This window comes from Rousettus aegyptiacus, unplaced genomic scaffold (genome assembly GCF_014176215.1).
Source record: "Rousettus aegyptiacus isolate mRouAeg1 unplaced genomic scaffold, mRouAeg1.p scaffold_m13_p_6, whole genome shotgun sequence".
Lineage (NCBI taxonomy): Eukaryota > Metazoa > Chordata > Mammalia > Chiroptera > Pteropodidae > Rousettus > Rousettus aegyptiacus.
The window spans coordinates 103,707,976-103,720,947 of NW_023416309.1; the positions used below are offsets into that span (position 1 = coordinate 103,707,976).

The window sequence follows — 12,972 nt, forward strand, 5'->3', positions numbered from 1 at the left end:
TTATTTATTGGGCACCTATGATGTGTCAGGTTCTGTTCTCATATTTTTATCAATTATTTAATTGTTTTTGAGAACTCCATAAGATAGATGCAATCACTATCTCACTTTACAGAGGAGGAAACTGAGTCACAAAGAAGTTAATAACAAGTTCAAGGTCACATAGCTAAGAAGTTGTAGAGCCAGAATTTGAAGCCAAATAGATTGACTCTAGCACTACATTCTTAATCATGACATATTTGCCTCAAATACATGACAGACAGATGAATCTTTGCTTAAGAGGTTGGGACTGGACATGGAGATTTGGGAATCTTCTATTTAGAAGTTGCCTGATACTTTATTCCTACTGAGAAGAAGATGTGAAGAGAGTAGGAGAAATCCAGAAAGTCCAAACATCACATGTGGGGGAGGGGTGGGAGAGGGCATGAGGAAGAGGAACCAGCAAAGAAGCAGAAGTGGCGAGAGTGGTGGCAGGTTCCCTGGGCTGGGATAGAGTCACAGAGGCAGGGGAAGAGAGAAGCTCATGAAAAAGGACTTGGCCACCAGTTTGAAATGCCTCAGAGAGGCAAGAAGAATAGTTGGCAAGAAGGAATTGAATCAAGTTATCTTTATCTAAAGTTTTCTATCCATGGCTTATTCTGGTTATCCTAACAGGGGAAACTCAGATTTAGGAGTTCAATGAATTTAAGCATTCCATGTGGTACATGGAAGCCAATCATGAAACTGCATCCTGCTCTAAAAGGCTGTGACTACATCCGAGAAAGGATTCAGAGCACTAAGTATCTGCTCACAGTGCTTACTAATCACAGACATGGTTAGTCTTGAGTAGGACTGATTTTTTGGTTTGGAGCAAAAGTTTAATTCCTTTTCTGACAAAATCCACTAATTTCTGACTAATAGAGTATTGCTTAGATTCAGTCACACAAAAGGACTAAGGGGATTCCTTTGTTGATGAATCTAAATGTAATGCTGTCGAAGTTTAAGAATGAGGGCTATTGTTGTGTTTTTTATTGCTATGAAAATTAAATAAAAATCAACAGAGAAAAAAAAGCCCCTAAGGACAGCTGAATAAACTGTGGACTTTAGTTAATGTATCAATATTGGTTAATTAGTTATAACAAAAACAAATGTACCATTCTAATATAAGGGGGAAGGTCTATGGGTACTCTCTATCTTTTCAATTTTTCTGTTAATATAAAACTTGTTCTAAACATAGAATCTATTAATAAAAACAAACAAACAAAAAATAATGAGAACCTACACCAAGGTGTGCTGGGCTATGAGCAGGAGGAGGTGAAAGGATGTGGTGACCTACCTGCAGGGACAGACAGGACTGCACAGTGTGGTGAGTGCTTGGGCTACTCGAGAGCCAGTTGTGGAACTATAGATAGTGGGAGGCTGGAGACGACATGTCAGAGCATGGCAGCATGTCTTAGACACCATGCCTTGGTATCTGCTTAGTGTTTCAGAGGAAGGAGAAAAAGAAGACAGTGCAAAAACTCCTGTCACTCATGTAAACCTCGAATCTACACGATAACTTCCTTTGTAGCACCTTTTTGCTACACACACACACACACGCACAGGCACACGCACACACACTCACACTCACTCACCTAGAATGCAGACCAGATGGAGCATACTGCCTTCCCTCTCCATATCCCCACTCCCACCCATACTGGTCCCTCAGGTCCCCTAGCTTGCCGCGTGGTTGGTACCAGTCTTCTGATTCCGACACCATTATTACTCAGATATGGAGAGCTTTCTATCTTTTCCATGAGTTCCAAAAAGTAATATCACAAAAGATTCATTGATAGTTTCCTTCTTTCAGTGCTCTCGTTGAAGCCCTGCATCTGTGAGTAAACTAAACCTTCTTTGCCGGTTCAGTGCTTAAGTTGTAGAATAACATGATAGAGCTGGGCTTCCATGGTTCGAGTCTTGGTTCTCCTTTTAAACAAGCATCATGACCTTGAGGGAACTTATTTAACCTGATTGTAACTCAGTTTCTTCTGTAAAATAGGAATAATAACAGTGCCTGTTGTGAGAATTAGTTTTATTGATATATACAATGTGCTTAGAACAAGTCTTAGTACAGAGTATATGCTCAATAAATGTTAATTATTGTCATATATTCATGGATAAAGTGATCTGTGTGTTACATTAAGGGATGAGAGGGCTATATCAGTGCTATATTTTGAGGAGTTGTCACATCACAGACCTGTTTCTAAGGGAAGCTTTGCTCTCTACTGTTTAGTACATGACTTTTTCAGGGACACTAAGCTCTCTGACCCTGTTTCCTTGTCTTTAAAATAAAGAGAGGATGGTAAACTTATATTTTAATTCAGTGATTCTCAAGCTATGGTCTAGGGACCTCTAGGAGGTTCCCCAAACCCTTCAGGAATCCATGAAGTGAAAACTATTTTCATAATAATCCTAAGATGTTACTTGCCCTTTTCACCCTCATTCTCTTAAGAATGTATAGAAGAGTATTCCAGAGGCTACATGAGATGCTTTATCACAACAGATTGAAAGCAGAAGCTGATGTCAGAATCCAGTTTGTCTCTTGTAAGCCATACACTGAAAAGATTTACATTCTCTCACTGAACTTTTAAACAATATATAGTTGTTTTTTAAATAAAAAGTGTATTTATGTTAACAGGTCATGGTTTTTAATTATTTTAAAATGGATAAGATAAATTTAAATTTTCTTAGTTTTAGTTTCTAATATGGCAAATATCAGTAGATATAATCTACATAAACAAAAGCTCTTTGGGGTTCTCCTTAATTTTTAGAGTGTAAATTATACTGGAAAGGAATTCTAGCCCTCTAATTTTTTGGGAAAAGGAATTCCTTTATGTACCCATCCTACCTGTCAGACTTTCTACCTTTTCTGCCATCTTCTCTGTCTGCCGTGTTCCACATCTTCATATACTCTGAAACTCTCTTCCTTCTTTCAAGCCACAGTCAATTAATTTGTCTTTCTCAGTATAATTTTATTCACTCTGAACTCTTTCTCTCCTCCATCTCTGTTATTTGTTGGTTTTCTGACCATCTTTCTTTTCCTCTATACCTGATTTTTCTTCTGTAATATGTATTCTCTTCTCCTGTCATTTTTAGCTCCCTCAAGCTGTTTGTTTGCCCTTTACAATATTTCTTCCTCCTTGATTTGTTCTTTGACATTTTAACACTTCTACTTCCTCTTGTTTCTGCTGTTGACATTCAACTCTGTTCTCCAATTAATCTATTTAACAATATTGCACAAATATTATACCATTCCCTTTGGTTGTTATTGGGGGTATAGAAACAAGGTAGACATGATCCCTGTCCTCCTGGAGTTTATAGTTACCCTTGATGTTCATTTAGGATAAAGCTAGGGGCAGTTATAAGGTAATTTGTCCAGGGTCTCAGTTTACCCCCACTGGGGATAGCTGTGAGAAGAGCATGGAAATCAATAGTAGCAGCAGCAACTATTTATTGCATGTCTACTATGTATCGGGTATTTTACTTACATAGCAACTCTACAAATTGGATATGCCTGGCCCCACTCTACAGATAGAAAAACTAAGACTCAGAGGATAGGTAACTTGCTGTGGGCATATAGCTAGTAAGTATCACTACTAAGATTTCTTTTTCTGTTTGGGAACATCAGCCAAGAAGGAACAGTATCCTGGCCAGGAGGTGATATGGAGGGATAACAGGTCAGAGCATAGCAACTAAGCTGGGGCAGCCACCTAAGGATCTTGTCCCAAGAGCTTTGTTACCCCTAAAGTTAGAACTGGAAGACTATACCTCATTGAGAAGGAATGCTCGTGGGTTAGAGAAGGTGGAACAGGAGCTACCGTGGATATTTGCTTAATGTTGCTAAATTACTGCCTGAGGCTTACCTGGGAGTAACACATGCCAGAGGACCCGCTAACCTGTCTATCATTCCTTTGGCAGAGTGACGTCAGAATCAAGTTTGAGCACAACGGGGAGCGACGGTAAGTCTGCCTTCTGATCAGTGATTGTGTCCCTGTAGTGATCCCTATGGGGTCACTGGCTGGACAGTTGTGGGGTTGATTGGGCATAAAGGGGAAAGTTTCGCCCTTGGTTTGGCCGACCAGTTGAATCTTGTTTCTGGTCTTAGCATTGGAAGCCATTTGAACTGCTGATGTTATACTCTTCTGCTCTTATTCTGCTACTGTGAGGTTTGCAAGTTGGTTAGGGGAGGAAGTCAGGGTTCCAGCCCTACTCAAAATCATGGCTTCCAGACACACTGACACTGTGCCACCTGTGGGCATTAGAAGGATCAGGATTCTCTTGTGGCATGGTGCTATTCCCATCCCTGGTAGAGTTGCCCTGGCTTTGTCCACATCAGGGGCCAGGCTAGTGAATCGGAAGTTTCTTTACAATGTTTCTATGTCAAGGGAGTCTTTCAGTTGTGAAAGAGTTCAGACCATTTGAGGACGTAGAAAGAGGGAGTTTTTCAGTCTATATTCTGTATCTTACCTTGTTAGGGAAGTGAAAGTACTGTTACAAAACTCTTATGTTCTTTTCTCTATTGTCATTTAGTTTTTAGTTTTTTTGTTTTGTGTTTTTTGTTGTTGTTGTTGTTGTTGTTTTTTTAGGAAGATAAGGTAGACCTCAGTGAAGTAAAATACGACTCCACTTAATTTCTCAAGTTATTTAAGGAAAAACTTCTAACAAACATACAGGACTCTGGTCTTGGTATATTTGGGACCCTGTGTGTGCATATGTGTGACACATATGTGCATAAGTATGCCTTTCAACATCTGTTTCCCACTCTGTGCCTTTCTCTCCTACCCTTTGATGTCCCCATTTTTCCTTTGCTCTGAGCATTTGGGGAGGTGAAGAGCATACTCATGAGGATAAGGCCCTCCTACTTTCAAGCCCCACCAGAGGACCTTTGCCCCTCCAGACATTCTTAGTACTGGTAGTTTGTTCTCTGCTGCTGGCAGCTTTCAATCCACCTTGAAGCTAGCTCCACAGGAGACCTGTGGCTGATGCTCTCCTTTAAAAAGATACTTTCACAAGCCTGTGAGGTTTTCAGAGGCCGTCTGGTGGAAACATTGTGCAAACAATAGTCTGCAGAGCCATGGTCCTGCTATTGCCATGTGGATTCTAAGGCTGTTCCAGACCTGGAAGAAGGATGGTCTTCTGAACTCTGTCCCTAGTTGCTCCTCTTGTGTCATGCCTGTTGCAGAGAAGTTAAATTGTCACTTCATTGTTGCTGCTTTTCACACTTCTGACCCGACTGGGTTTTGGAGGGATGGCCAAACTCAGACTGGCAGAGAATTTTCAGAAATAGATATGAAGTCAAAAGCTCAGTTGTGTTGGAGCCTAATTATGAAGTTATGCTCTCCTGAATTCCTGTTCCCAAAGTGGTATGCAGTTTCAGTGAGCAGACTCACACTGAGAAAGTGTATGTGTTTAGTTTCATAGGAGCTGCCAGATCGAAACCACAAATATTTAAGGTGGTCAGACAGGAATGGCCTTTTGAAGCCCTGAGCGGCAGAACATTGGTATCAAGGTTTTGAAAACTGTGTATATTCTTTTTATGAAGCTGTTTTCAGGAGCCATGGCATTTCACTATTTGTGTACTATGTGTGGAATTGAGGACTTTATAAAGTTGGTGTAGAGAAGCCAAGTTCAAGCTACTCTGTGCCAGACAGCTCTGGTTTCATGTATTTCATGTCTTAGGATTTTGTAGAAAATGTTATTGTCGGCTTTCTTTACTTATTGCAGGGAACATGGGCAGTATCGATCTAAATATTATAGGTCTTTATAGAATCGAAATTTACAGAAGAAAGGAAAGATATAGTGATTTTTCCTATTTACCTATTCTGGGTATTCATTTTGGCATGCTGACTTTCCCTTTGCTTTGGAACAGCCCAGGCTCCTAACCCTTCTCCCTTTCTGCCCCAGGAGAGCAGAAGAGGAAGACTGTAGATTAGGGCCTCCTTCCTTTGGAAAACCTCCATGTCTAGATACTGATGGGGGTGGTTGTCAGGGGTGTTAGACCCCTCTTTGATGAACTTGCCTAAAAATGCTTGTTATTCACTGTGATGGCAGCAGTTTAGGTCTTACTAAATCTAGAAGCCCTAGTTTCTGATCTTGACCAGACTTTGGGCTGCTTCTGGGAGATTTTGAATGGATTGTCTGTCGTCAGCCCAAATGCAAGAGAATTCATCTTTGAGCCTGCTGTTTTTCTAGTAGTGTGCTAGGGACATCTGAGGGGCTTCCTGATATTTTATTCAGAAGGGCTAGCCCCTTTCGAACTGTTGTAGAGGTCCTAATGAGAAGGGGGTCTGATTTGTGATTAGGAATTTATGGAAACCCATTCTCTCAAAGGCTCCAGGAAACTCATATCTCAATAATCCACACCTAGATAGTACCCAATGGTTTCATTGTTTGGGACAGATGATTTAAGGGAAAAAATGTAAGGATTACAATATAGATGGATTTCCTGGTGGATACAAACTAATATATTTGGCAATATAATTTCCAACATTGAAGAAATTATCTGATCAGATTCCATTAAAAACCAGTGGCATAGATTCCTCCTTCCTGTGGTTTATTTCTTCTTCCTCTGGTTATACCACTTCCCACTCTGAGGGCAGGGAAGATGAGAAAGAACCGTATACTACTTCCTCTCAGTGTGGAGAAGGGCAAGAACTGTAGAAGCTCCATGGCCAGGTACTTTTACTTTACTACACACTAGTCACATTTCTTCAAGCCTAGGTATACTAAGAGAAGAAGGCGGTTTTAATATGCATTTTCCCCATCACATTAAGCTTCTTTTCCTGTGTCTATTAGCCAGTCATAACCCTTTGAATTGTCTCATCATACTCTTTGCCTCTTTTTCTATTGGGTTGTTTGTCTTTTTCTTATGGATTTTCAAGTATTTTCCCCAAGTTTGATATTTTTTTAACTTTGTTGATGGTTTATGTTGTCATCAGAGGTTTATACTTTTGTTGTCAAATCTGTCTTCTTTTTTGTCTTGTATATTTTATGTCATACTTAGGAACTCTTCCCCACTCTAATTTAATTTTTTTCAATCCTATATTTTCCTCTATGTGTATATATAGAGAGTATGTATATGAATTTCTTAGAGTCTCTTCTGTTTATCTTTTTGTTTATTTTTTATTTATCTCTTTTGCTTATTTTAAATTTCAGAGTGTTATGTTGGACCCATATGAAATTGCCACTTTTATGCATCAAAGTTGTTGACTATCAGCAGTATCATACAGTTAAACCTAATATATTTATAAAACATTTTAGTGAAAATTTCAAACACAAAAGGAAGAGAATATTATACTAAACCCCCATGGGTCTGTGACCCAGCTTCAGCATTATCAGTATTTTGCCAATCTTGTTTCTTCTTTCCCCACTTTTAAATTTTGCAGTGATATTTAATAACAAATCATTTTAAGACCTCTTTGGACAAGTTCTTACTCTACCCTTCATTTATAGAAATTGTTCTTTGAACTGACCTAATGAGTCTATCTAGAAAGGCATCAATATCAACACTACTTATATGCTCATGTGTGTCACTGGTTAAGAAAATGACCAGGCATATAACTAACTCAAGAGGAATTCCTCTGACTGTGGTAGGAAGTCTCAATTCTGAGGGTAATCAGTATTGAGATTCCTGTGGCATCTCAAAAACAAACAAATGGAAAAGACCTTTCAAGTCCTGGAATTGAGTCGTTTAGGAATTTAAGACCATTTTATCAGGACTGCTGCTCCAATCTCTAGGGATTTTCTTCCTAACGGGAGTGTTGGGTATATAGTTTTTTAATCCAGGTATCCTGCTATGATATTACACTGTCATTGACAAATATCCAAGCTGAAGTGGTAGAATGGTGGTTGGAACTGAGCAATGCTTGTAGGTACAATTGGCAAACCTGAGAGATGCTCAGAGGAAGAGTGAAAAGTTACGGGTAGATAAGAGAAGAAAAAGAGACAATAGAGAGAAAGGCAAATGGCATGCAAAAGAGTATCCTATGTTGGCGGCGGGGGAGGGGGGTGGTGGAAGGAAGATATCACTCAGAAGCCATAGCTTTTTAAACCCTACATTACAATATAAAATTAATTGTGCTTCCTGTTCCTTTTCAGAATTATAGCATTCAGCCGGCCTGTGAGATATGAAGATGTGGAGCACAAGGTGACAATAGTGTTTGGGCAGCCTCTTGATCTACATTACATGAACAATGAGGTAAATGAGTAGATGGATGGTATGAGGACAACAGTAGGGGCAGCTGCTTACCTTTTTTCTCTCTGCTTAACCGAGGATTTCCTAGTTTGTTCCTCTGATATCACCTGTAGGTTTTCACTTTCTAGAGGCTTTTTTTCTTAATTCCAATAACTCTGGGATTTCTAGTTGTTGTTTTTACAACATGGGAGATTACATAGCTGTTTTCAGTGCTGCTTGCTCTACTACTCCTTGGTGGAATCAGGGACAGTGCCAGGGCCAGGGCTAGTATCATCTCCTTTACATTTTGTAGATTATCTTTTTCTTTCCAGTACAGACTTAACAAGAAGGAGAGGGTTCAGCAGGGGCTGGGCTGGTGGGGAAAACCAGTGGATAGATCCTCTATTGCCAGTCATAAATGCTGGATTCTTCTTTCAGAGTTTAATTCCTGGTCGTAGCAGGTTTCAAGCTTTAGCACTTGCTCCAATGATTTTTTTGACTCTTCCTCCTCCTCAACCCCACACCCTGCCCCAACAGTCCTTATTTATTCATACCTTGAATATCACCCAGGAAGAAATTCTTTTGAATGTCAGTTACTTGGCTGCTTTCCCAGCTCTAAGAAAGGTACTACCAGCGGCAATCTGCTTAGGTTGGTGCTTTGCATTAGTCTGAAAGGTAATGTGTTTGTGCCTAATAGAGAAACTGTGTTTGGAGGGAAGTGAATAGGGGAGCAAGACAAGAAAGCTGGGCAACATGATGGCTCTTTGAGAGTCAGTTCCTTACCATGTAGTTTTATTTTACTGGTTGAAGAGTTAAGAATTTTCTTTATAGTTTGGTGCCAAAATCTGTAGGGGCTGAGATTTGTTGGCTAAAAACTCCCTGGTCCTTTCATACAAAATGGACAATTGGATATAGTGCCAAATAAAGGTGTTCTTCAGTTAGTAAAGAGTTTTCTGGGTGATTTAGTACTCATTTCTCATTCCAGTAATATTGTCATTAAGAATTCCAGATGTCCCAAAATCTGTTTCAAACTCTTGCCAACAAAGTCATTACCAAGAATGTTGGGGATTCCTTTATTCAGATATTTATGCAAATATTCTAAAGCTAAATAAAAATAATTGTTATTTTGTATCATGCATATCTTTCCATACACTGCTAATGTAAATGACCAAGAGTTGATTAATTTACATTTTTTTAATTTAAAATTCCTCAGCCCCTTTTTCTTTGCCCTCTAAACCCTGCCCTATTAGGATTTGAGAACCACAAATGAAAAATCTGTTGAGATTTTATTTTATTCATATTTATATTTTTGTAACAATAGCTATATTGAGATATTCACCTACCATAAAATTTACCCTTTCAAACTGTACAGTTCACTGGTTTTTAATATATTCACCAATGCCACTATCTAATTCTTTTTCATTACCCCAGAGAGAAAACCTGTGAGCGGTCACTTACCATTCCCACCCCCTCCCCAGCCCCTGGTGACCGCTTATCTACTTTCTGTCTCTCTGGATTTGTCTATTCTGAACATTTCATATCCTAAATGGAGGTACACAATATGTGGCTTTTTGTGTTGAGCTACTTTCACGAAGCATAATATTTTCAAGGTTTATCCATATTGTATAGCATGCATCAGTACTTGATTCCTTTTTATGGAACAGTAGTATTCCATTATATAGATATAGCACATTTTGTGTATCCATTCATCTGTTGGTAGATACCTGAGTTGTTTTCACTTTTTGACTATTAGAAATAACACTGCTATGAACAATTGTATACAAATTTTATACGAACATGTTTTAGTTCTCTATAGAGTATATACCTAGGTGTGGAATTATCGGCCTTACAGTAACTATGGTTAACTTTTTGAGGAACTGCTTAACTTTTCCATATTGGTTGTGCCAATTTTCATTCCTACTAGCAATGTAGAAGCATTGTAGTTTCTCCGTATCCTCGCCAACATTTGTTATTTGTTTTTCTGTTTGTTTTTAAATTATGCCATCATAGTGGGTGTGAAGCAGCATCTCATTGTGATTTTGATTTTGATTTCTCTAATGACTGATGATATTGTGTATCTTTTTATGTGCTTGTCAGCCATTTGTATGTCTTCTTTGAACAAATGTCTATTCAAATCCTTTGCCCATTTAAAATTGGATTTGTTCTTTTATTGTTGAATTGTAAGAGTTCATTATATATTCTGCATACTAGATCCTTATCATACATTTGCAAAATTAAGTTAAAACGTACTCCAGTAATTTCTTTTTTTTCTGCCTACAGCACCTGGTCTTCCTAGGTGGTCTCCCATCCAAGTACTAACCAGGCCTGACCCTGCTTAGCTTCCAAGAGCAGATGGGATTGGGCTTGTTCAGGGTGGCATGGCCAGAGACTCAGTAATTTCTTTATCTCCTTTCCCCAACCCTGCTTCACACAACAGTCCTTATTTATTCCTACTTCGATGTTACCCAGGAAAGAATTCTTTTATAATATGATATGATTTGCAAAATTTTCTCCCATTCCATGAATTATCTTGAGATTTTATTTTAAATACTATTCTTACTATTCATTTTTCCTGGCCTAGGATTTGTGTTCTCATCTCCTTGTATTATAAATAAGGAAATTAATTGGACTTTTGTCTTATTTTGTGTTTGCCACAAATGTGTAAGATCTGACATTTTCTAAGTTCTAGGCAAAGCATTTTTTTTGTATCTTTTAATACTTAGTACTCATAGTGTCCTCTGCTTTAACGGTGAGACTTATCTGTACCTTCAAGGACTTTCTCTTTAATACTTCAGTGGAATGAAAATGGAGGAGGTAGTTTCTATATTCTAGTCACTGATTTTTACTGTTAATCATTAAAATATGTGGTTTAAATTTATGTTCTCCATCTGTGCCTTTTCTTCTTGTTCTGTTAATGTTAGCACAGGATAGGGTAAGACATGATTCTACTGCTTAATTTGGGAAGGAGTGTGGGGACTATAAGCATTTGGGATTTAATGCTTTGGAGTAAAGACTATTTTTAGAGAGGAAGCTCTTCTCAGAAAATATCTTGAAAACAAAATACTGATAGGTGCTTCAGCATGGGTGAACTCAAAAACATTAAGCTGAGAAAAAGAAGCTAGATGCGAAAGACTATGTGTTGAGTTGAATTGAATACATATGAACATTGTATGATTCTATTTACATGAAAGGCAAATCTTTAGAGACAGAAAGTAGGTTAGTGGTTACCTGGGGCTAGAGGTAGGAAGGCAAATGACTATAAATTGGCAAAAGAGATCTTTTGGAGCAGTGGAAATGTTTTAAAATTGAATTGTGATGGTTGTAAAACTCTGTAAATTTACTAAAAATTATTGAATTACACATGTAAAGAAAAGAAAAAGAAAATATCTCTATGGTTTCAGTTAGATCTCTTAAGACCCCATAGTAGCCAATGAGATTGTTTTTCCTTCAAACTTATTTTTATTTTTTATTTAGATTATTTTTGCAAACTAAAGACTTTTGTATGATTTCCTTTTTCTGTGTCCTATTTCACAGCTCTCCATCCTGCTGAAGAGCCAAGATGATCTTGATAAAGCAATTGATATTTTGGATAGAAGCTCAAGCATGAAAAGCCTTAGGATATTGCTGCTGTCCCAGGACAGAAACCATGTAAGTAGGCCCTATTAGGGCCTGGCAGTGAAAGATAAAACCTGCTGCCCTTCAGGAGTTTGCCTTGCTTCCTTGACAGAATTTTATATTCCTCAGCCATTGCTAAAGTGAGAATATAAGCGCAGCTCAGCCCACTGTATTAGTGGCCAGCTAGCTAGCCTTCTGCATTTGATTTCACTTCCAAGCCAGATCATCACTGTTATAGTTGCAGCTAAAGATTATTTGGCTTGTGGTGTAGAAAGAAGGAAAACATTTTATAATAATGGAGAAGTTTCTTTTTCTCTATATTTATGTTCTTTCAATTAGATTTGGACCCCAACAAAAGATTTGATTAATATGTGGGTACTGATAAGCAAAGGCTGTCAAGGAATTGAGATTGTCATGCTCAACTCCTGCAGCTCCTCAGCAGCTTTAGGACACATGTAGGAAACAAACTTTTCCTTCTGTTCATTGAAAAAAAGGCCTTTGGGCTGGAGGCCTCTTGTAACTTACCAGCTGCTGCCTTACCAAATGGTAGGCAATCTACAGGGACCATCAGAAGCGAGGAATTATCTCTTAAACAATTTCCTCTCCTAAAGGGTCCCTGGAGGCCTACATTCCACAAGAATGCTTGTAAACTGGGTTTGTCTTCTAATCACTGGTTCCTTTACCAGTTTTCTTCAGACACATGTTCCTGAAGGTTTCTTGGCACTCTTTCCTTTCCTTATGCTTGAAAACAGCCAACTGTAGAAAGCAACATTCTTGCGTGAGAACTATGTCCTGATATGGTGATACCAGGACAGAGTTTAGATGGAATGGTGCTCATGTTGGTCATTTATTTTTAAAGAGACTTATGGGGTTGGGCTGTCCAACTGATTAGGGGGAGGCACAGGAGAATGCAGTTAGGAAGCCTTAGAATAAAGAAGATATGTTCTAAAATTATAGACTTGTCCTTGTGCATGAGGATTGGTCTCTATCCTAAATGTGTCTTTTTTCTGGATATGTTTTAGAAAGTATTCTGAAGTAAAATATATACTTTATTATTTCATTTCTCTGTTTAAATTACTCACCTGCTCTTATAGTCCTTCCTTATTGCCTATCATATGAGATCTAAATTTAGCCTAGCATCCAGAGTTTATCACCAACTACCCTTGCTT

The 12,972-nt window shown here is 38.5% G+C and overlaps 1 protein-coding gene and 1 pseudogene across 5 annotated transcripts in view; one reads left to right on the forward strand and one right to left on the reverse strand.

Annotated features, from left to right (window-relative positions):
• MAP3K3 (mitogen-activated protein kinase kinase kinase 3) overlaps positions 1–12,972 on the forward strand; it is a 52,192-nt gene that overhangs the window by 13,894 nt on the left and 25,326 nt on the right. For 4 of the 5 annotated variants that reach the window (XM_036222377.1, XM_016128477.2, XM_016128482.2 and 1 more), the window contains 3 exons: positions 3,934–3,974; positions 8,113–8,212; positions 11,723–11,836. In XM_036222377.1, coding sequence (XP_036078270.1) covers positions 3,934–3,974; positions 8,113–8,212; positions 11,723–11,836 — 255 coding nt within the window. Of the gene's footprint in view, positions 1–1,333; positions 2,560–3,933; positions 3,975–8,112; positions 8,213–11,722; positions 11,837–12,972 lie in introns of those variants that run through there. The other variant, XM_016128492.2, reaches the window with a different exon arrangement.
• On the reverse strand, positions 10,460–10,578 carry LOC118604360 (annotated as a pseudogene).